At 41.5% G+C, this 25150-nt stretch overlaps 1 protein-coding gene across 1 annotated transcript in view; it reads right to left on the bottom strand.

Moving 5' to 3' along the window:
- The window catches only part of ALDH1L2 (aldehyde dehydrogenase 1 family member L2), a 96275-nt gene extending 73235 nt beyond the window's left edge, over nt 1-23040 (bottom strand). Inside the window, exon 1 of the mRNA XM_007503357.3 lies at nt 22880-23040. Within this exon, the coding sequence (XP_007503419.1) occupies nt 22880-22927 (48 nt within the window). The 5' untranslated portion in view covers nt 22928-23040. The remainder of the gene's footprint in view (nt 1-22879) is intronic.
- Nucleotides 23041-25150: the final 2110 nt, after the last annotated feature.

A 25150-nucleotide genomic window follows, 5' to 3' on the forward strand; every position in this document is an offset into this window, starting at 1 on the left:
AGAAGTTAGTGCGGCCAAAAAAAGGAGCCTTTCAGCCAAGCTGGTGATGGATTTCTCCAAACATAGCTAGCTAGTAGGCAGACAATCCATCACAGTGATTGAACGTGAAGCTTTTTCTTCCTTTTTAAAAGCTTCCTCGTCCTTGCTAGAGCATAGACACACACCACAGGCATGATTTTTGAAAGCCCTATTTGTCACCATACCACGATGAGAATTAGAGAAAGTACCAGGCCAAGAGTCTGGAAGACTCATCTTCCTAAGTTCAAACCCATCTTCAGACACTAGCTGTGTGACCCTGGGCAAACCACTTAATCCCCTGGTCTCCGTTTTGTCATCCATAAAGTGAGCTGGAGAAGAGGATGGCAAACCATGCCAGTAACTTCACAAAGAAAACTCCAAATGGAGTCATGAAGGGTCAGCCTCTGTTGAATGACAACAAAAGTGGATTGAGTGATTCTCTTAAGGGAATCTTCTTAATTGGAAGCCTTTGAGTAGAATTAGGATGTCTGTTTCTCAAGGATGCCATTGGAGGGACTCTTGTGTAGGTTTGGCTTGTAATGCATGACTTCTACAGTCTCCTGCAACTCAGACTCTTTTATCTGAGGACCTAAATAAATCCTGACAGGAACATCACCAGAATGGGGGCTACCACATGATGGTTTTTATTTTGAACTCTAGCAACTCAAAGACCATCTACTAGAGTATGGAGGAATTATATCTGTCACTTCAGGGAATACTGATGCCAATAAAATCAGAGAGCTCAGAAATATTGAATTAAGAGGATAGCTGGGTAGCCCAGTGGATGGAGAGCCAAGCCTAGAGATGGGAGGTCCTGGGTTCAAATCTGACCTCAGATACTTCCCAGCTGTGTGACCCTGGGCAAGTCACTTAACCCCCACTGCCTAATCCTTACCACTCTTATGCCTTGGAACCAATACACAGTATTGATTCCAAGATGGAAGGTCAGGGTTTAAAATAAAAAAGAAATACTCAATTAAGCACTCTGAGGTAGTACCCAGCTTCTCTTCACACATAAGTCCCCAGAGAGCTAGCCCCAGGTTCAAGATACTTTATGGGTCTGCACCTACTCAAAATCATAACTGATAAACTCCCCTCTCCCCAATATGCTTATTTTTGCAAGGTCAGAAGATATATGTGTCCAAGTCAATTAAACACAGCAAATTAAGTGAAGGAGAAGATCCCTTCCACATACATGGAGTGTGCTCAAACAAGTTAACAGATCACCACAGAGAGGGCACACACATGGAGATCCTCCAGTGCCCAGGGCATCCATGTTACTTAAGTATTTCCCACCTCTGATGCTTCAGAGTCACCAGTGTCACTCCACTCTTTTTTTAAACCCTTCCCTTCCACCTTAAGATCTGGGTATTGGTTCCAAGGCATAAGAGTGGTCAGGGCTAGGCAATGAAGGGATAAGTGACTTGCCCAGAGTCACACAGCTAGGAAGTATCTGAGGTCAGATTTGAACCCAGGATCTCCTGTGCCATTCCTAGTTCTCAATTCACTGAGCTACCCAGCTGCCCCTGCCACTCCACTCTTGATGGATGGGTTTTGCATTTCCACTGGTCTTGGAGTCACTGCCCTGCCCTGCATTGGCCATCACCTACTTAGTTTCTTTTGGGCTGTCTGTCACTTTCTGCTGCCTCAGCAACTAGTGAATCACTCTACAGCTAAAGAAAGGCAAAAACTCTTTCACTGCAAGAGTCTGGGGCTGAGTCACCAAGCCCAGGTGGGCAGCCTGCCAAAGGCACAGACTAAGATTAAGTCTGATTTTTTCCCCCTAAATTTCTGCAGACTCAAAGCCAATGGCCAGAGCCATCCATCTGACTTGTGGCTAGACAATTCTTATTTGTTAAATCCCACATTATTATTTTATCTATTTTAGGGACCTCAACCAGAAAAATCCGACAGGAGCCGTGTAGGCGCTGGGCAAAGAGGGTGAGGCAGGCAGCACAGTGTTCATCTAGCTCCCATCCTGGTCCCAAATTGGCATGGAAATAAACCCAGCGGGTAAGAAAAATTAAAGGGCAATTGGAAACGGAGGGGTTAGCCCCCATGCATCCTCATCTTCAGTACACCAAATGCCAGCAACAAAATCCCGGGTGGTTTGTCGTTCTAACCAGCACAACAACGTCGGCTTCTCTTCCTTTAAAAAAATTGTCTATGACCTCTTCAACTCAAATGTAGTACATTGTTCAGCGGGTACCATACTTCCATTTGGAATTGAACTCCAGGCTTGTAATGGTTCTAAAAAGGACTTCGGATGTTCCTATTTGTAGGACTCTTTTGCATTTTGAGATGTTGATTTCATGACTGAATTGCCGTCTATAATGAGACAGTAAGAGCTTCAGTGTGGCAGAAGAGTGGTAAGGGCTAGGCAATGGGGAGTTAAGTGACTTGCCCAGGGTCCCACCACTAGGAAGTGTTTGAGGTCAGATTTGAACCCAGGACCTCCCATCTCTAGGCCTGACTTGCAATCCACTGAGCTACCCAGCTGCCCCCAAGAACACTTAATTTTTAAAAATAATTTTACTGTTTTCTTTCCTATCCTTTCTCTTCTCTGTACAAATGACATTGAGTAGCTCTTATAATTTTACTCAGAAATAAAATTGTTATACCATTATCTCTATTGTGTGCAAAGGTACACAAGAGAATTTTGATGCAGCCTGGTCCTTAGAGGTATTCCTAAATTCTAGTCCTTTAAGCATCTACTATGTGCCAGACACTGTGCTAAATGCTGGGGATATAAAGGAAAAAGCCAATCAAAAACACCCCCCCCCAAACCTCTATCCTCAAGCACCTCACATTCTGTAACATGCAAACAACATACAGACGGTAACACGATATGTACAGGCTAAAGGAGAGATCATCGTAGAAAGGAGGCTCTGGCATTGGGAAAGGCTCCTTGCAGGAAGTAGTATTTTAGGTAAGACCTGAAAGAAGTCAAGAGACAAAGAAGAGGAAGGAGAGTTCTCAGTGCCAGACATGGGAGATTGTCAGTGGAAACTCACTGAGTCAGGAAGTGAAACACTATACAAGGAAGAGCTAGGAGGCCAGTATCACTGAACCATAAGAGTAGGTGGAGGAAAATTAAAGTATAAGAAGATTGAAAAAAGAAGAGGAGGTCAAGTCATAAAGGGCTTTAAAAACCAAGCAGAGGGGACAGCTAGGGAGCCCAGTGGATAGGGCACTGGACCTGGAGTGGGAAGGGCCTGGGTTCAAATCTGACCTCAGACACTTCCTAGCTGTATGACCCTGGGCAAGTCACTTATCATCCATTGCTGCTCTTCTGCCTTAGAAATGATACTATGACAGGATGTAAGGGTTTATAAAACAAACACACAGAGAACTTTGTTTTTGATCTTGGAGGTCATGGGGAGCCACAAGAGTTTGTTTATCGACTAGGACCATGGCATTTGCATTTTAGGAAGATTGATTTGGTAACTGAGTGGAGAGTGGAGTGGAATGGGGAGACGCTTGAGGCAGAGAGACCAACCAGGTAGTAGTCCAGGTGTGAGGTGATGAGGTTTTGCATCAAGGTGGTAGTGATGTCAGAGGAGAAAGGGAAGTGTACAAATGGATAATCTACAGAAGTTGGTGGCTAATTAGATTTGTTGAGTGAGAGGAATAGTTAAGGATGATACCTATATTTTGAGCCTGTGGGACTGAGAAGAATGGAATCTATTTTTTTTTTAAACCTTACCTTCTATTTTAGAATCAACACATTGTGAATTAGTTTCTAGGCAGAGGAGGAGTAAGGGCTGGTACACAATAGGGGTTAAGTGACTTGACCAGGGTCACACCTCCTCTCTCTAGACTTGGCTCTCAATCGACTAGCTGCCCCCAGATAGTGGTATTCTTGATAATGATAGGAAGTTAGGAAGACGGGAGGATTGGAAAGGAAGATAATTAGTTTAGTTTGGGACATGTCTAGTTTGAGATGTCTAATAGACAGTTGGAGATGAAATGAAGCATTTAAAGTAATCTTTAGTATTTTATTTCACTTTTGTGGAGAAAAGGACAGCATGAAATTTTATTTTATTTATTTTTAAAATTCAGTTTTATTTTATTTTCAGTTTCAAATAATTTCCTCTTTCTCCCACCTTATTGAGGTTAGAAAGACAAAGTCTATTACAAATATGTATAATCCTGAAAAATAAATCCCTGCATTTGCTATGGAAAAATAATTAAGATAGACACAAAAGAAAAGAAGATATACTTCAGTTGTACTCTGAATCCATCAGCTCTCTCTATCCGGAATTGGATATTATGTTTCATCATAAGTCTTTTGGAATTGTGATGTCTTGTTGATCAGTTACTAAGTCTTTCAAAATGGATTATCTTTGTAATATTGTTGTTATACAAATTGTTCTCTTGGTTCTACTCATCTTACTTTGAATCAGTTCATATAGATCTTTCCAGGTTTTTCTGAAATTATTGTCTTCATCATTTCTTATAGCACAATATTCCACAGCAATCATATACTATAACTTGTTCAACAATTCTCTAATTGTTAAAAATAATGTTTGATAGATCAGTGCTGGAAATTAGTTTCTTCATCATTCTTAGACGTGGAAAGGAACCCCTTTCTACAACAATCCAACAAATATTAACTATTTACTATGTGTTAGAAATTACGGAAAGTGCTAAGAATACTCAAAAAACCACTGTAATCTTTGCTCTTGTAAAGCAGGCTATGAAGTGATGTGCAAGATACAGATGTGTAAGATACAGATAGAATGTGACAGGGATAAAGGAAAGATACAAAGTGACTTAGGAAAACTGGGGATCACACTTTCTAGAACTGGAAGTGGTTTTAGAGGTCATCTAATCGAGTCCCCTCATCTTACAGATGAGGAAAGCCAGATTTTCTGGCCCTGCCATGGTATAAAAGGGGAATGGCTAACTTTTTAGGCAAAGTTCAATGATATTATTATTTTTCTGAACTTATCGGTCAATAAACATTTATTAATCACTTACAATGTGCCATATACTGTGCTAAGCACTGAGGTGGTAGTTATATCTCATAAGGGCATGACATATTCGGAAACTTTTAAGTGCTATAACAAGTTCCTTCTATGGATTATCCTTCAAATTACGACTATTCTTTCCCCAGAGGACTGCTTTCCCTCACACAATCAAAAATACAAAGCAAAGAGTAGTGGTTTGCAAACGTTGGTTTTAAGACCACTTTACATTCTTTTTAAAAAATTATTTTTTAATGTTTAATATTTTATTTTTTCCAATACATGTAAAATATTTTTTACATTTGTTTTTTGAAATTTTAAGTTCCAAATTCCCTTTTTTCTTTCTTACCTTTTTACATTCTTTAAAAAAATTCATCTTTAGTCTTACAATTTATACAAGTAGTGGTCCAAAGCAGAAGAGTATTAAGGGCTAGGCAATTGGGGTTGGGTGATTTGTTCAAGGTCACACAGTTAGGAAGTGTTTGAGGCCACCTCCTGTCTCTAGGCTTGGTTCTCAATCCACTGAGTCAACTAGCAGACCCTCCTCCCCGCCCCCACCCCATACATATCCCCTACATTTAAAAAAATGACCAAGGACTCTCTCCTGCAAAGAACTTTTGCTTCTGTGGGTTATATCTACAGATAATCTTAGAAATGAAAACGTCTTAGTTTTGTTCTGAAAATTGTTATGAAAAAATGACTTCCAAGGGTCCCTTTTTGGGGGGCTCTTCAGGGGAAACCACAGGTACAAGAGTTACAAGATGAGCTCAGATGCAATCTAGTGCAAACTGTACTGGAGCAGAAATCCCCATTCCAATGCACTTGACTAGCCAGCTTCTACTTGAAGATCTCCAGTGATGGAGACGACTCACTACACTCAGACAGTCCATTTCTCTTTGGGATGGTTTTAATCTCTAGTGAGTTTTCCCTCATCTGAAGTCCAAATCTCTGCAGCCCACTCCCATTACTTCTAGTTTTGCATAAGGCTTTTCTCACCAAGGAGTGCCTTTGATTCCATCCTAATCTGTCTCTATGATTACCCTTGCAATCTTCCCTCCCATTTTCTCTCTAATCTTCAATCTCTTTTCCTATCTCCTTGCTTCTTCCCTACTGCCTACAAGCACATCCAGATCTTCATAGCTATAAAACACTTCTTTGATAGCTGAATTCTGAGAAAAAACTTGCCTATACTGTTTCACTTCTTTTCCCCCTCAGTTTTCATAGCTCCTGGTAATCTGACCTCTGACACAAGTGAAACTACTCTCTCCAAAGTTATCAGTGACCTCCTGGTTGCCAAACTGGCTAGCTTTTTCTCAGTCATCCTTGATGCCACTGCAACATCTGATACTGTGGACCTTCTCCGCTCTAGATTTTCCAGATACTGCTCTCTCCTGATTCTCCTCCTATTTGTCTGACCATTCTTTCTCAGTCTCTTTGGCCCATTATTCATATCCTGTCATCTAGCTATGGGTACAGCACAGGGTTCCATCGTTGTCTCTCCTTTTTTTTTTACATTCTCTCTTAGTAAGCTCATCAATTCCTACAGGTTCAATTATTGTCTCTAAACATATGATTCGTGTGTGTGTGTGTGTGTGTGTGTGTATAGAATCTACCACTTTAGTTTACCTCCTAAGTTCCAGTCCATCATCATTAACTCACTATGGCAGAGCCAAAAGCAACTTTTAACTTTTGCAATGTCTTCCATATTTAGTTTCCACATTTCCTGTTTTATAAGAACATGATTTGGCATTTTAAAAATTCTAAGAAACAAAACCACATCTTTAAACACTGGATATTCTAGTCAAACTTACTTATATCTCTATAAGTGACACCACATCTCCAGCCTCCATGCCATTGTCTAGGCTGAAACAATTGCTAGGATGTCATCCTTCCTTGCTTTTGCCTCTTAGAATTCCAACTTTCTTCCAAAACCCCTTTACTTTGAGGCCTTTCCTGATTCCCTAAACTATCAGTGTCCCCCTACCCAAATTTCCTTGCACTTACTTTGTATGTATTTTCTTTCCAAGTGTGTTATACTGTTTTCCCTTACAGAAAAAAAAAAGTGCTTTTTGAAGGCAGGGCTGATTTAAATTTTACCTTTGTATCTCCAATACCCAGGGCAGCGCCTGGAATAGCAAATGCTTAATAAATGTGTACTGACAGATTATCATGAACTCTGTCAAAAGGAAATGTACATTAGTCTGGCTTGAATAGTTTTTGATATTCTTGGCAAGTTCTAGCAATCACGGATTTCTGAGTGCCTGCCAACTCTTTAATAATATGTCTTGAAAAATTTCCAGGAATTGAAATCAAACACGTTGAGGTAATGTTTGAAGAATCTGCCTACTCTCACTTTTTGAAAATCGGACCCTTTTGTCTGTCTCCAGGCCTACAATACCTTTTATTTTCTAAATGAGTTTTCCCAGTGATTGAATGAGATGTTTGTGAAGTGCCTGGCATGTAGTAGTTGCATTTATATGCTTTTCCTCTTTTCTCCCATTCCCTAAAGATCACTGATAGAATTTCAGCAATTAAATCTATGAATGTTATTGTCCCTAGATGGAATTCATTTCAGTCTAATGACAATAATTCACTAAAGGAAGCTGGCTAGTCTACATCAACTCTTTATTTATTGTGGGCTTCAATTGCCTTTGAAACATTTTTTGTCCTTCATTCCTTCCTCAGTTTGAAGATAATTTTCATTGATAGAGAAAAGAAAAGACTGATAGATAGGAGTTGAGTGGTTCAACCTTCTCTCTGGCATCATTATCTTTATTCTATCAAGTTCAAGCATCCCCTGCTGAAACTTTTAAAAGACCCTTTTGCTGATTTTATCATTCATTATAACTCAGGGTATGTGGCAGACTGTCCCTAGGTGTTATTCTCTTCATCTAGAATCACAAAAAATATGACCACTTCCTAATAAGTGTCTGAGCTCTCCCCACCCCTAGTAGCCAAATCATATTTGGTCAAAAACGACTCCAGAGTAGGCAGCTGGGTGCCACAGTGGATAGAGCACCAGGGTTTGGAGTCAGGAAGATCTGAATTCAAATTCTTCCTAGCTGTGTGACCCTGGGCAAATCACTTAATCCTGTTTACCTCAGTTTCCTCCTCCATAAAATGAGCTAGAGAAGGGAATGGCAAACCATTCTTTGTCAAGACTCCCCTCACCCCACAAAAAAGGGTCACAGAGAGTTGGACACAACTGAAAATGATGACAGAATCCGGAATGGGAGCTTCCTTCACTACTTCCTCTTTCTTTTGAAGAATAAAATTGAATAACACATATTTGTTTGTAGCAAGGAAGAGCTGTGGCAGAAAACACCTGGATTGATAAAATTCCATCATTATACTATGTCTTTGTGCCAGCTGCTTGTGGTTATTTTTTGTGGCTCAGTTGTACACTCTGATCACAATATTGCATTTCTCTTTATGTTGATTCCCCAATTTAAATGTCCAGAATATACATACATACATACATACATACATACATACATACATACACACTCACACACAGGAAGTGATATCTATTGAAAGGATTAACAGTGAATGTTTGGCCAAGGATAGATAACAGAGAAGAAAGTGTTTACCTGAAGGCTGGTGAATCTTATTATGAGGATTTAAAACCAAAAACGGAGAGAGAAGGAGAAAAATAGCCAACTATATTAACAAAACCAGCTCCCCAAAACAGGTACGATGGAAGAAGAAATAGTAGAGAATCCTGTTAGGATATCCACAGGAAACAAGAATTAAAGAATCAGTAATGACAGGATTCTCAGATGTTTGTATGTAAATGTGTAAAGGACAGATCAAACATTTCCAATCTAAATGTGTACAGCACATATCACACTCAGATAGAATCAGAGGCCACAAAACTGCATATTGACTTAGAAAACCACAGATTGGCATTATCTATGCTCCACTGTACTTTTACTTCTTTTGCTAAATATTTCCAAATTACATTTTAATCTAGTTTGGTTTGCACTTGAGTGTGTTATCCACCACAAGGCTGTCTAGGGCCACTGCGTTTTTGACAACAGATTTTAACTAATAAATAAAATGATTAGTTACATCTGTCAGTCAACCATCTATATCACACAGCCTTTATCAAGAAACTCATTTTAATAGGGGTGAGGACTTGAAGGAGGAAAAAAGGAGAAGAACGGTCCCTACACACAATTGTACGTAAAATATAGCCCTAAGAAACAGGGCATAGTAAGACAAGTACAAAGAATAGGTCCAAGTAATATGCTATGAAAAATCTCAGGAGGAAGACAACACTTTCAGCCAGAGGCAGGGATCAAGGAAATTTTCATGTAAGAAGATTACTGAAGTCAGAACCTAGAAAACCATCTTGTTTATCAGGTTCCATATATCTTTACCTACTGAGCCCTATCTTTGGATTAGTGATAATCAGTGCCCTGAAGGTCTTCAGTTTCCTATCCAGAACTTCACTTTTTAGATTCCTTCTGGCAGCAGCATCATTCTAAGTGGGAATTCTTTTTCCCTCAGGATTCACAAATCCTATGAGGTTCTCCAGTACTATGCCTACTACAAGAAGTCAGGATGCCACCCAATGTCTGCTCACATCAGACCTAAGTATCCTTAACAGTGAATTCTTGCCATTAAGAGTCAGAGCTTCTTCCTGGGACTGAATTTTTGTCATCCTATGGGATATGGGAAAAAGCTTCCTTTTCGGAGAGTCTAGTTATCCTCCCTTTAGGAGAAGGCAGCAAACGACAGTCGGAGGGCCAAATCTGGCCTGCCACCTGTTATTGTACACCCTGGAAGCTAAGACCTTTTTATACTTCTAAATACAATAAAACTTTATTTTAAAATATAAAACTATTCTTAGCTTTTGGGAGCCACAAAAACAGGTGGCAGTTGGATTTGGCCCACAGGCCATCTCCTATATATGGTTAGAACCTCAAACATATAGCTCCAGTAATTCAGTCTCTTCCTTTTTCTTTCTTACTCTGTATCACATTTCCCCATCATTCCAGCTCCAGTCATGGGTTTCAATGCTCTTTTCCTACTCTATGTTCTTTCTTCTTTGTTATGCTCTGGAAATTTCATTCCCTAAGATAGCTCATGAGATAAAACATTTTCATCTTCTCCTCTAACAGGGAAACAAACGTGCATATTCTTCCTGCAGATACATAGCTACCTGGCTTATTTGCATCTGGAAAAAAAGTAAAAAGCTCTGTCTTAGCAGGTTCCCTTTGCCCTCTAGACCTGCTGAAACTTAGATCCTGAACTCTGGAGAACTGCTGATGTTCATCAAGTCTCTCTCACTGGGGCATCCTAAACAGGGCTTTCTATAGTGGCTTCACCTTTTTCTAGACTTAGAAATAACAAGCAGCTTTCTCCAAGTATCTATCGCTTAGAACAACTAGCAGATTCTGCCAGTGCATTTCCCAGTGGAAACAAGGACTGCTCTTGGTTATTATCTAGGGGGTCTGAAGAAATTGGATTCTTATCTTGTCCTTTGTCTTCTTTCACTTTGTGTTAGGATTTCATGCTATCTTGCCCCTTCATTGTTCCACTGCTTTGCTTACAACCAAATGCTCCAGTCATGCCTAGTGTTTTATGGTTCATGCTTGAAATTGTGCTCTAAGGATTTTAAAAAATTCTTACATGCATAATTGTAATAGAAATAATAATTATAGCGGTGAGATTCAGGTTTCATCTAAAGTCCCATTATGAAGAGGACTGGTTGTTGTTTGTCCTTTGTTTTTTTTTTTAACCCTTACCTTCCACCTTAGAATCAATACTGTGTATTGGTTCCAAGGCAGAAGAGTGATAAGGGCTAGGCAATGGGGGTCAAGTGACTTGCCCAGGGTCACATAGCTGGGAAGTGTCTGAGGCCACATTTGAACCTAAGACCTCCCATCTCTAGGCCTGAATCTCAATCCACTGAGCTACCCAGCTACCCCCTCATCCTTTGTTTTTGAAGAAGTCATTGTACAAATGAGGGGCTATCTTGGCTTGCGAGTAAATTGAATTTAAGTGAGGCAGAGTTGCATAAAGTCCCTCCCTCTTCCAGAGTCAGTCCAGTGGTAGGACAAAAGTCAAAATGCCTGGTCATTGTCTGAGATGCAGTAGATGGCCTGGACATCCTCAATGTCTGACCAAGCTCGAAGCTCTCCAGAGGGCATGCTTCCGAAGGAATGAATTGTTCTCCTCCACCCATTCCACCCAGTGAAGTCTTCACATATTTGGGGTAGACATACCCCCCTCACTCACTCACTGATGGGGGTGAGTCCTCTCAGTTATCCTCAGCCTGGTTTAGCCTGACTGCTGAAATGGTTTTACCAGAGCCGCAAGCGAGAGTTGAGTGAGAGGTGGCGGTCATCCCTGAACACCCCAAAGACCCCAGGAGAATTGGCAGAGTGTAGAAAAGCAATAAATGAGCTCCGTTTCCTCTAGTCCTGCCTAAGAGCAGAACAGAGGTCCAGACTGACAAGGACAATCACTGAGGGCTTTGTGGAACTTTCCTGTGTCAGAGAACCCAAGCGGGCTTTTATCCTCCACATCTCCACAATGTCCAAGGTAGTTGTTAACTGATAGTAAGCTGGGAATATAGGTCAGAGATCTGAAAGGAGCAGGCAACAGCGGTATTGGTTGGTAGCTGGGATGATTCATTATGGAGGTGGACTAAGGGAGGAGTGATGGCCAAAGTAGAGGCAGGGTCAAAACCAAAAGCACAATCAAAGCAGGGAGGACCACGAGGAGATAACAAAGACATAGGAGGGAAGCAAAGGCTTTCCTTCTTGATGAACAAAGGAGTATCAAAGCTCCATCGCCCTGCTTAATCAGATGCTCCTCCTCCTCAAAGTCTGCCACTACTCTGAGCACTTGGAGAAGTTTCCAGAGTAGTCACAGGTTCTATAGAGATGGAGACTTTATAGTGACACAGCAGCCTAATGGATACCAGACTTAGGAGGTCGGTTGTGGCATATGAAGGTGGTTTTAGCTGAGGGAAGCAAATTTACTGAGATATTTCAGATGAGGTTAATGACACATCTTTTTGTGTTTCAATAATTATAGTATTTTTTATAGCACCTACTAGGTGCTAGGCACTGTATTGTTTTGTTTTGTTTTGTTTTGTAATTCTTACCTTGTGTCATAGAATCAATACTATGTATTTGTTCCAAGGCAGAAGAACAGTGAGGGTTAAGCAATTGGGATTAAATGACTTGGACAGGGTCACACAGCTAGGAGGTGTCTGAGGCCAGATTGGGGTACTGGGACCTCCTGTCTCCAGGCCTGGCTCTCAATCCACTGAGCCACCCAGCTGCTTTCTGTGCTAAGCTTTTAATAGATACTCTCATTTTATCCTCACAGTCCTGTGAGGTAGGTACTATTATTATCCCCATTTATCATTGAGGAAACTGAGGCTGACAGCAGTTAAGTGACTGGCTCATCTGAGATTCCTTCAGCCATCAGTGTCTATCCAAAGGCTCAGCAGAGGGAATTTTGGAGGCAGGCAGACAAAAAGGATGGGTTGGGAATTTAACTAGTTTGAATTTGTTATAAACTTTTTTTTAGCCCTTATCTTCTGTCTTAGAATCAGTATCGTATATTGGTTCCAAAGTAGAAGAGCAATGAGAGCTAGCTAGGTCATGGGGGTTAAGTGACTTGTCCAGGGTCACAGCAAGGAAGTATCTTAGGTCACATTTGAACCCAGGACCTCCCATTTCTGGGTCTGCCTCTCAATCAACTGAGTCACCCAGTTGCCCTGTTATATACTTTCCTACAAAAAGCTATCATAAAGGACCATGGTTTCATATATAATCCTCTTTTTGTTCTTATTTGTATATAGAAATGATCATACTGATTTTTATTTTTTAAAATTAAAACAAAGAAACTCAAGACCCAGGAGACTGCTCTGATGTAGGATCTGGGTTCCAGGTGTTACAAGGGAATCACTTTAAAAGACTGATATATATTAATTTAAGGTCGCCAAGGAATTCAGCTATGTAATTCCTAAATGAAAACTCAAGTCAGCAGTAAATCTTTTACGGAGTTTAATTACAATAGGAGTAAGAAAGGAATTAGAGATAGAGAGAGAGAAAAAGGGAGAGAAGGGAATAGGGCTTAAATACCCCTTCTGTTTAGGCTGGGCCAAAAGGCCCAAGCCCTTAGATAGCTGGGGCAAAGAAAAGAGATCAGTCCCTATTACTCACGTGACCAAAATGGAGAAACAGTCTCAGAGGCCCCCACCTTCAGCTTCCTTCAGAGCAAGCTTCTCAGAGCACACCGCCACCACTCCGGCCAACTCCTCAACCACCACCCTCGAGTCTTCAGACCCCCCTGATCTTTAAGGAAACAATCCAAGTTGCCTCCCCTCAGTTCTCACATCTCCCAATCACTGTCCATCAATTTCCCTGTGGCAATGGAGGCTCTAGCTTAAACCCAGGACCGCCCAGAGGTCTCTGGCTTTTGCACATGTCTGTTGAAGGTCATATTTTCAAATAATTAAATCTTTGCTCCTTTGCTACAGCCCTTTCTAAATCCTGTTAACCTGAGTAGGGTAGAGATTGGAATAATTAAATTTTGATCTAGGCTGCAGCCCTTACTCAATCCTGTTAGGACTGAATAGGGTGGAGATTGATTCCAAGTATCTCCATTGTATCAATTCTAAAATCAAAATCAATCATGACTCAAAGAAATTCCTGTTCTATGCTTAAGAATAGGTCAAAGTCCTTTCCATTGTTCAGCAAAAGGTTTACACAGGAGATAGCTATCTGGCTTATGCGGCAGGGCAGCTGCCCTGCAGGAAGATAATTCTGGATACTTAAGTCCAGATGGAAGCATCCAGGCAAGGAACTGAGCGCCTTAGAGAGCACCCTTGGAAACATTTTCTGCCAGGCCATGGATCATCTTGGACTCATGGTTCAATAGAAGTTGTTCCTTGACTTGCATCCTTAGGAGTTTTGCTGCTTTCCTGACACTGACTGACGCAGTGGGTTGTCCCTTGTTCGCTGGCCCTTCCTGCAAGGCGACCGTCTCTTGCTAAGGAAGAGGCACAACATTCCTGACCAGAAGAATGCAAGGTTTCTGATGACTCATTTCCCACTAAATCTACCAACCAACATCTGCCAACCGTGGAGCAAGGTTCTCTCATGGAGTATGTCTGCCTCTTCTAGACATCTGCAAAGGTGTTCAAGGGGAACAAAGCCCTTTGGTGGACAGACCAATGGGGGTAAGTAAGGTCTGATGGGTCTGGTCTTGCACAAGCTCTCAAGAATTGAATTTGTGGACGTCCTCTTAAGTCTCAAACTGTATATCCAGAAAGAAGCCCATTTCAGGGCTTGGCCATAGTGGTCTCAGATTCCTTTCTTTTCCTCTCTCCCCATCTACCTCATGTGACATTCCTGAATAATCCATGCAAGCTGGTGGCAGGGGCAGGTTGAAGAAAAGTCAGTCTAGTGTCTGTTGTCAACCAAATATCTGAGTGAGTCCAGATGCAGCCAGTGGCAGTAGAGAACACGGATGGGTGACCCTTATGAGCAGAATCAGTGATTAAGGAAAAAAACCCATTATAGGTCCAGTTGAGGGAACATAAGAATCATTTTACCCTTGATGCCACTTGATCCTCTATACTTTAGAAAAAACAAGATCCTAACCTTCCATCTTAGAATCAACAGAGTACCGTAGTATATTGTTCTAAGGCAGAAGAGTGGTAGAGGCTAGTGTAAAAATTAAATTTAAATCTTAATAATAAAAATATTATATTTTAGTGGATTTATTAAATGATCATTTTCATCAAGGAATAAAGAGGATACAAAATAAAGACCAAGTGCCCATGGCTGATTAGCCATTTCAAAATCCCAACTCACCACCATCACCATGCTTGCTGCATGCCCAAGAGAGGGCAAGTCCTGTCTACAGGAAGTACACAATGACAGGAAGTCAGTGGGTTCCTAGGAAATATAGTTCCTTTTTAGGATAACAGATTTTCAATTATACACTAGGCAACGAGGGTCAGGGGACTTGCCCAGGGTCACCCAGCTAGAAAGTATGAGGCCAGATTTGAACCCAGGATCTCCCATCTCCAGGCCTGTCTCCTTATCAACTGAGTTACCCAGATGCACACCCTCTACCCCCAATCTGCACTGTAATAGACTTTGTAGGTAATTCATATCAAGGTGGGTTTGGGAAGGGTATGGCTACTGTGGGTTTCCTGGGAGGATTCCTTAGGGAGGCACATTTACATGCCCTTTTCCTGGTGCCTCTGAGAAGGCAGCCTGGCCACCTCTTTCTCTTTTCCCAGGATGTCTTGTGTGTTATAGCTATGCTTGGTAATTCCATACTGACGGGGGGGGGGGGGGGACGGGGGGGGGGGCAAATTGTTCACTATTAATTTCAGTCTGATACGGCTTGTGATAACCTGGGGCTGCATTGTATGAGACTCTGCCCTATCAATTTTGGGGGGTTGATTTGGGAGCCCCAGACACATTTCTTTAAAACCCTTGCCTTCCTGTCTTAGAATTGATACAAAGAAATATCGATTCTAAGGCAAAAAAGTAGTAAAGGCTAGGCATTTGGGGTTAAGTGACTTGGTCAGCTAGGAAGTGTCTGAGGACACACTGGAACCCAGGACCTTCTGACTGACATCATATTGAGATTATAATGCTACTCCAGTAAACATAATACTAGCTTTACCTCAATGCCACTGAGGCAAAAGTACTATTCCCTTATGGGCTCTGGAGCTGTGTCTTCAATTTTGTTCAAGGATCCACATAATACATTGGAATGAGTGCTAGATTTGAGGCTAGAGGATCTGTGTTCAAATCCTGACTTTGCTACTTACTACCTGTTACCTTAGGCAAGTCACTTCTGAAGCACTAAAAGGATAGTGGCTAGTGTTTTGGACTTGGAATATCTGTGCTGAAACATTCCCCTTCAGATCCTTGCCAGCTGTGTGATCCTGGAATAAGTCACTTAACTTCACTGGGACTCGGTTTCCTTATCTGTAGAATGAGGGTGTTGGATTCAGTGACATTTAAGATGCTTTCCTCTAAGTACTGTGATCCTCACAATTCACTTTAAATGTTTTTCTTCCCTGACTAGGACCAAGAAAGAAGTACCTCTCCCACTAAAGGCTTCGAGCTGCCTAGGCAGCTCCAGACTAGAGATGTTTATGCTTGTCTTCTAATCATGGCTGTCCTTCCCTCTTTCCAGCTTCTGAGCTCATAGACTTTTAGACTCCTGGAGAAGAAGGTGAAGAGGCTCATCAGTCCCTTCAGCTCCTTTGCTGTGCTTCTCAAGAAGTGTGGAGATAAAGATCTGCCATAACTAGGGTGGGGTGGGGGAACCCTTCCCTGGGGTTCCAAATCCACAGAGATTCACAGGATCCTACTCTCGTGAACACACATGAGTCTATTCTTGCAGGACCCAGCCCCAAAGCCATTCCTGGCAACGAGGCAAGAGGGATTCTTAGGGAAGGAAATCTGGTCTCCCTCATCCTGGGGTCATCCACATCCCTGGGCAAGGTCCAAACAAACAAACAAGTTTACCATCTTTATGCCCCCCAATGGGTGAAGGCCCTTCAGCAGTATTACACCACCAGAGCAAGTTCCCAAGGAAATTGCTTGAAGAAAAAAATGGTGTTTGCTTCCATGAGCTGTGATGGTGAGTGGAGTCTAGCAAGACTCCACTCTCCATGACATTATAGGGCTGAAAGACAATCTGTGCTTAGGAGGCTGGTGCACGCTAAGATGGTATCGCCTTTTATTTCACACAAATCACTATTTCTTGCCTGACGACTCTTGTATCCTGAGCCCAGGAGCTCATCTCTCACTAAATCTGCCCATCTCTGGCCCTTCTTGCTGCTCAATTTATCTGTGTAATTATTATTTTTTTAAACCCTGACCTTCCATCTTAGAATCAATACTGTGTATCAGTTCCAAGACAGATGAATGGTAAGGGCTAGGCAATAGGGGTTAAGTGACTTTCCCAGGGTCACACAGCTAGGAAGTGTTTGAGACCAAATTTGAACCCAGGACTTTCCTTCTCTAGGTCTGGCTTTCAATCCATTGAACTACCCAGCTGCCCCATGTATAATTATTTTTGTTAATTTACCATTATTTTAGAATTGACAAATAACATCATAAATATTTCCATAAACAAAGAATGGAGAAATTTGCATGTGAAAGCATTTATCTCTATTAGGTACAGCTTGATCTTTTAACATATATGAAATTCAGCATTTGAGTTACAAAGCTGTCCTGACTGCCCGCTTCCCTATAAACCTACTTCAATTCTCTTCTGAGCATTTTAAGTGCTTCATTGATGCCCTTTTATTTATTTAGAAATTGCTATCACTATCCTCTCTTCTCCCTCCAAAATAAAAAACAAAAGTTCCTCACAACAAACATCATGGTAAAGTAAAACAAATTCACACTCTGGCCATCTCTGAAAATGTTTGCCTCATGCATCTCCTCAGGAGTACAGCACCTCTCTGTCAAAACATGGGAAGCGTACTTTATTAAACATCTTCTAAAAATTAAAAAACCTCTTATCTTCCAGCTTAGAATCAACATTGTATATTGGTTCCAAGGCAGAAGAGCACTAAAGGCTGGGCAATGGGGGTCATGGGACTTGCCCGGTGTCACACAGCTTGTAAGTGTCTGAGGTCACACTTGAACCCAGGACCTTTTGTCTCTAGGCCTGGCTTCAATCCAGGGAGGCCCGGAGGTGTCCCCTATTATCGGTCTTTTGGAATTGTGGCCAGTAATTGCATTGACTGGAGCCTCTCTGTCCTCCAAAGTTCTCTTGACAATGCTAGAATCCTTCTATGAACTGTTGTCCTGATTATGCTCACTTCACATGCGGGATCAGTTCATCCCAAGGTTCCTCGGACTCTCTTCCTTTCTTTGTTTCTTATGGCTGTTCTGTTCTGCTTGTATGTGGCTATTTGGTCGATCATTCTCTTATTCACAGGTACCCTTTAGTTTCCAATGTGTTGCTGCAAATATGCTGCTATGAATGTTTTTGTACATACGAGACTAGGCGCCGGTGACAAGCCCTGTGCTAAGCACTCTACAATTATTTCATTTGGTTCTCATAGCAACCCTACAAGGTGGGTGCTATTATTTTTTTTTATCAGTCCATGAATAAAGATTTATTAAGCACCTACTAGAATGGATAGATATTTAATAAGCTATTTTCACACAAGAGACGAGGCAAACTGGATAGGCGGATTCATCAACCAAGAGATGAATTCATCTGTTCATTTTCCCCTGATGATAATATTTCAGTTTACATTGGAGGGGAGGCAATGAGGTAGCTTAGTGGATAGAGAGCCAGGCCTAGAGATGGGAGGTCCTGAGTTCAAATATGGAGATCCTTTCCTTTTTTATACCTTTTTGGAGCACGTATTTCATAATACAATAATATTTCTGGGACACAGAATACACATGGTTTTGTGTCGGGGGTCAGCGGAGCTATCTAGTTCCAAAGTAGGAGAAACAGATCCCTTGGCAACTCCAAATTGCTTTCCAGAATGGCTATACCAATTCACAGAATTCTACTAATAGTACATTAGATTATTACTGGTCTCCCTACCTTGACTCTCACCACTCCAGTCCCTCCTCTACATTGCTATCAGAGTGAAGTCTTGACTGTATCCTTATCCTATTCAAAACCCTCCAAATAACACCTTACTATTGCTACACTCTAATATGAATGCCTCTGTTCAAATTTGAAAGCCCTTTATGATGTAGCCCTAACTTTTAAGTCTCAGTGGAAATCCCTATGACTCCTGCACTCTAGACAAAATGGTCCATATCTGGAATGTACCATCTCCTGCAGGAAGCCTATACTGACCCCTCCTAGCTGCCAGTGCCTTTCCTTCCAAACCACTTTGTATTTATTCACCTTGAATTTATTTTGTATAGATAGGCATTTACATACAGATTTGTTGTCTCCCCCATCAAAATGAAAGCTCCTTGTGGCAGGGATTGTTTCATTTTTTGTGCTTGCCTAGATCAATGCTACCAGGTTAGTTGAAGCATATTACATGTTTACCAATTGGTTCTCCTGTCTTTCCACAACTCCTGCAATGTTTGTTATTTTCCATTTTCATCATCTTTGCTAATGTGGAAGTATAAGGTAGAATCCGAGTTATTTGATTTTGCATTTCTCTTAGCATTGGTAATTTCAAACATTTTTCTTAAGATTGCTGATTTCTTTTCCTCTTCCTCCTTCTTCTTTTTCCTTCTTTCTCCTTCTTCCTTCTCCTTCCTTCTTCTTCTTCTTCTTCTTCTTCTTCTTCTTCTTCTTCTTCTTCTTCTTCTTCTTCTTCTTCTTCTTCTTCTTCTTCTTCTTCTTCTTCTTCTTCTTCTTCTTCTTCTTCTTCTTCTTCTTCTTCTTCTTCTTCTTCTTCTTCTTCTTCTTCTTCTTCTTCTTCTTCTTCCTCCTCCTCCTCTTCCTCCTCCTCTTCCTCTTCTTCTTCTTCTTCCTCTTCTTCTTCTTCTTCTTCTTCTTCTTCTTCTTCTTCTTCTTCTTCTTCTTCTTCTTCTTCTTCCTCTTCTTCTTCTTCTTCCTCTTCTTCTTCTTCTTCTTCTTCTTCTTCTTCTTCTTCTTCTTCTTCTTCTTCTTCTTCTTCTTCTTCTTCTTCTTCTTCTTCTTCTTCTTCTTCTTCTTCTTCTTCTTCTTCTTCTTCTTCTTCTTCTTCTTCTTCCTCCTCCTCCTCCTCCTCCTCCTTCTCCTCCTCCTCTTCTTCTTCTTCTTCTTCTTCTTCTCCTTCTTCTTCTTCTTCTTCTTCTTCTCCTTCTTCTTCTCCTTCTTCTTCTCCTTCTTCTTCTTCTTCTTCTTCTTCTTCTTCTTCTTCTTCTTCTTCTTCTTCTTCTTCTTCTTCTTCTTCTTCTTCTTCTTCTTCTTCTTCTTCTTCTTCTTCTTCTTCTTCTTCTTCTTCTTCTTCTTCTTCTTCTTCTTCTTCTTCTTCTTCTTCTTCTATTTCTCCTTCTCCTTCTCCTTCTCCTTCTCCTCCTCCTCCTCCTCCTCCCTTTCTTCCTCCTTCTCTTCATCCTCCTGAGTAATTTGATTTTGCATTTCTCTTAGCATTAGTGATTTGAAACATTTTTCTTAAGATTGTTCATATCTCTTCCTCATTTTTCTCCTCTTTCTTATTCTCCTCTGTCTCAACAGAAGGAAGAAGTAAAAAATAATCTAACTAGAGTATGGCCATTAGTGTGCAGGCTGGAGTAGTAAAATATATTGTTCTATTTCAGCTTAGTAACTCTATGTTAATCATCAAAAGTAAGAAATTATTATTTTTCCAGTTTCCATTTTGTGAACATATGCAAGAAAGACATGTTTCAACCAGGATTTAAGGCTGCTTCAAAGAAAGACATAAACTTGCATAAACTTGCTTTCCCCACATATAAAACAGGTATTAATCATGAATTTTTTAGGACTGCAGCCAACAATTTGTGAGTCACAGACAAGATACAGGATTTAGTGAAGGGTGAATCTGTTTAAAAAAACTTAATTAAAAAAAATGAGAACGTAGTTTCTAGTTCAAGGAAAGCCTAGGCATCTCTCCCCACCTTTAGACCTCAGGTTGTAGTACCATATACTACTGGCATATTCCCCTCACCTGCAACCTGAGGACATTAAAAAAATGTGTACACACAACTGCATGGATATATGGAAGTACTATCTTCTCACAAACTTACTCTTTTCCCTCTCCCCTAAATAAATAGGTAGCACAAATCCAGCTAAAGTCAGACGGGGCTTCTTTAGTTGGAGAAATGGAGGCAGGACCTTCTGGATAGGGAAAATGATGTGGGCAAAGGAAAGGGGTAGAGCATAAAATTGTTATGACAATGGAAGGCCTTTAATGACAAATGGCATTCAGCATTTATGCTGTGTGCAACTTGAAACCATCAAGCTGTTAAATATGAGAAAAATGAAAAGTAAAACATTGGATTGGAATTAAGAATCTGTTTTCAGAAGCAAAGTAGAATTAAAACAGCTATATGTAATGAGTTATAGCAATAGAACAAGTCAAGGTCATCTCTAATCTTTTTTTTTTTTAAACCCTTACCCTCCATCCTGGAGTCAATACTTCGTATTGATTCCAAGGCAGAAGAGTGGCAAGGGCTAGGCAATGGGGGTGAAGTGACTTGCCCAGGGTCACACAGCTGGGAAGTGTCTGAGGCCAGATTTGAACCTAGGACCTCCCATCTCTAGGCCTGACTCTCAATCCACTGAGCCACCCAGCTGCCCCCTTGGTCATCTCTAATCTTGAGGGAAATCAATTGTTTATTCAATTTTCTGAAAAAGTTGTGCTCAAATCTTTAACCTTCATGGGTTGTGTTCTCATCAACCTAGGCATTCTTCCTAATGACAGGGATTGTAATCTAACTGCACCTTCTCATCCTTTTCTATTATACAGATCATATGCTCCCCTAAATCTTCCATTCTATCCAATACATTGTACTGGGTCAATGTTTGAACATTTTTTAGAAAACAGTTCATCACTTGGGCTCTTTGAAAAACTTGAATTTTTAATGAGTGAATTACAGGCTTTATCTTTTTTTTTTCCTGGTTCCACTTAGTGAGAGGTCAATGCTGATGTGGTTTAGTTTTTCAGCCTCTTCCTGCTATATTACCCTCCCTGAAAGTTCTGAACCTTCAATCTAGCAAATGGGATTTAATTTACCTGTACATATATTTTGTATATGTATACTCATTTGCTAATTTATATGTATATATATATATGTATATATAAAAATTAAGTCCTATTTTCCACCCAAGGCTCAGAATCTCACATACACTTAATAAAGTGAGTCCCTTAGGTGAGTAATTAGAGTTCTGGGGAAGCATTTTTACAGTTATGTTCCTGCATTCCAGTTCTTGATTACACTGGAGACAGTTTTCTCCTCTAGAACTATTTACCCACTGTTCCTGAGCATTATTTGGCAAAGGAAGCCAAAGACCAATTACTTTATAAAATGGCATATAATTATCTCCAACTATAGGAAAGAATGCCCATGGGCATTTCTCCCCCTCGCTAGGAAGCATTTCATCCAAGGCAAGGAACACAGGGAGCCTTACTTAGAAAGGCGTCTCTGGCTCCCCAACCCAGAAGATTTTGAGGATAAATTTCTGTGCTACGTGTCCTCCCACTCATTCCATTTCTAGAGCAGCTGATGCAATTCCAAGGCACTGAGAGAGAGCCGTATTTACAGTACCACTTACTGTATAATAGTGGTTCAACGTGGCTGAGAGTTCAGCCTGTGATAATCCTGAAAACCCAGGCGCTTACTGTAGCAAAAGTAGCTTTAGTGTATTCAGCCATCTCAAGCTAGCTGCTAAATCGGGACAGCCTCTGCTAGGCATTTCAAGCATTTTAGGAGCATTTCTATCTTCCAGCTTCCTGCAGCAAAGTCTCTCCGTTGCTAGAGAGCTGGAAGCGTCCTCAGAGGTCAAGTCCACACCCCATCTCCCCTCATTTTACAAATGAGTGATTGCGATCCAGAGAAGCTTAGCGATCCCACTGCCCCGCCACGTTCATTCATTCAGCAGCCCGTCCAAGGATTTAATCCTTTCAACAAAAGGGCTAAAGGCAGCGGCTGGTCCTTTGCCCATGTGTCCCGCAGCTTCTATCTATTGCCACGCAAACCTGTCTCGAGATGCTCAGGGATCTAGTCCGATGTACCCTCTCCCTCCTCTTCGGAGACAAAGGACGACTCCCCTCTTGGAGGCTACCCATACCCCACCCAGCACTTCCCACCGCTCCTGGCCAGCAGGTCCTCCTCCCTTCTAGGCAACGTTTCTTCCGACTTTGAACGCCACCTGAAGGGTAACTCCGGCCGCGGCCGGGACGGAGCCCGCAGACCAAGTTGGCAGGATGCGCTGGCAGTGCCACTCACCCGGGCAGTGGAGAATCGCCTTAGCAGCTGGCCGCTTCGCCACAGCATCTCGCAGGGTTAGCAGGGCCGAGCAGAGTGGAGCCAGCTCCCTGGGGCAGCGCAGGCAGCCCCACACAGAGCAGGGCACGCCCCCCTCCAGCTGGCAGAGGCTCGGCCTGTCTGACGCAATGCCCCCAACCCCGCCCGCTGCCTTTCCAGGGCCCCAGCACGACGGGCGCGCGCCTCCCGGGCGCGAGCAACACGTCGGCGCGGCCCAGAGCGCCCTAGAGTTCCAAGCCTGGGCATCTTCTGCGCTCCGGGACTCCGCCACTTACTTTGTCTCCCGCGGTCGCTGCTCTGGCTCGTGCCAGGTGATGATGGAGGGTGGGAGAAGGAGCCCAGAGGTCACTCTCAGGGTTCGCTAAAGGGTGAGAGTTCCGCAGAATTGGGCTTTTTTCCACCCGACACCCCTCCCCAAAGCCCTGTGGAATGGGGTCTGCCAGTTCCTCCTGCTAAGCCTTTGGGGTCTTCGATCACTGCAGAATAGGGCATTTGTCTCACTATCAATCCTCAACAGACCAGAAACGGCAGCAACCGTTCACTAAACAAACTTAGTTTTGTTTGACTTCCAGGGGAAACTGATTGGGTATTTCTGAAAGACTTAGCACATTTGAGACACTGGGCTATTATTCTACGACGATAGCTAAAGTTGGCCCAGGACCACAAGGAGATACAATCTAGCAAGAGAGAGAAGAACTACACCAACAACAATCATGGCAGAATGTGCAAGAAATGGAAAAAATGTTACAAGAGTACAAAGGAAGATGACTTCCACGGGGGAATCAAGAAAAGCTGTGTATTTCTGGATAGCTAGCAATTGAGCAAGGTCTAGAAGGATGGGCTTTTGACTGGCAGAAAATTGCACAATAGTTTTCAAAGCAAATACTCTTGTAGCAGGGTCCAATTTCAAAACTGAAATAATTTTGTAGGCTACAATACATCCATACTGCTGGCCTATAGCCTTAAATTTTGTTTTTATTTTTTCAGTTGCATGTAGAAACACTTTTTGACAATTGCTTTTTGACATTTTAAAATTCAGATTTTCTCCCTTCCCTTCCCAGATGGTGAATAGTCTGATATAGGTTATATACTTTACACTTGCATGTAAGTCATATTTCCATATTGCTTATGTTATGATATAAGACATATCACATGGTAGGAATCTTAGAAGGATATATAGTGGAAGATGGCATGCTTTGATCTGTACTCAGATTCCCAAAGTTCTTTCTTTGATTATGGATAACATTGTTATCACGAATCTCTTACAGTTATTTTGGAGACTTGTTTTATTGATAATGGTTTAGCCCTTCACAGTTGATCATCATAAAATATTTCTGTTATGGAATACACTGTTCTAGTTCTGCTCACTTCACTTTGCATCATTTCATATTAGTCTTTTCAGTTTTTTCCAAACTCATTCTGTTTACTGTTCCTTAAGGCATAACAGTACTCCATTATCATTCATTTCCGAAGTGATGGACAACCCCTCAGTTTCCAATTTTTTACCACCACAAAAAGAGTGGCTAAAAATATTTTTGTACAGGTAGGTCCTTTCCCCTTATCTCTGATCTCTTTGGGATACAAACTCAGTAGTGGTATTGCTTGGTCAAGGAGTACATATACATAATTTTGTGGCCATAGTTTTGCTCTCCAGAATAGTTATATCAGTTCACAGTTCCACCACCAGTGTATTAGCATTCCAGTTTTCTCATATCCCCTCCATCAGCTATCATTTTCCTTTTTGGTTATGTTAGTCAATCTTGTAGGTGTGAGGTGGCATCTCAGTTTCCTGTAGTCTTTAACCAAGAGGGGCACCTAGTGAAGAAATAAGAAAAGATAATCCCTTCTCCCAAATGCAGATGTGAACTACAATGAAATAACCTATTAATATTTAGGTCTGTCGATTTTAAAAGAGGAAAAAAGGAAAACTTTTAAAACATTTAAAAAATTTACTTTTTAAAAAGCAAATCTCTTTCTACCACTATCCTATAGAAAAAAAGAGGAGGGGGCAGCTGGGTAGCTCAGTGGATTGAGGGCCAGTCCTAGAGATGGGAGGTCCTAGGTTCAAATCTGGCCTCAGCCACTTCCTAGCTGTGTGACCCTGGGCAAGTCACTTGACCCCCATTGCCTAGCCCTTACCACTCTTCTGCCTTGGAGCCAATACACAGTATTGACTCCAAGACAGAAGGTAAGGGTTTATAAAAAAAAAAAAAAAGAGGAACAACCCCTCCT

This window comes from Monodelphis domestica, chromosome 5 (genome assembly GCF_027887165.1).
Source record: "Monodelphis domestica isolate mMonDom1 chromosome 5, mMonDom1.pri, whole genome shotgun sequence".
Lineage (NCBI taxonomy): Eukaryota > Metazoa > Chordata > Mammalia > Didelphimorphia > Didelphidae > Monodelphis > Monodelphis domestica.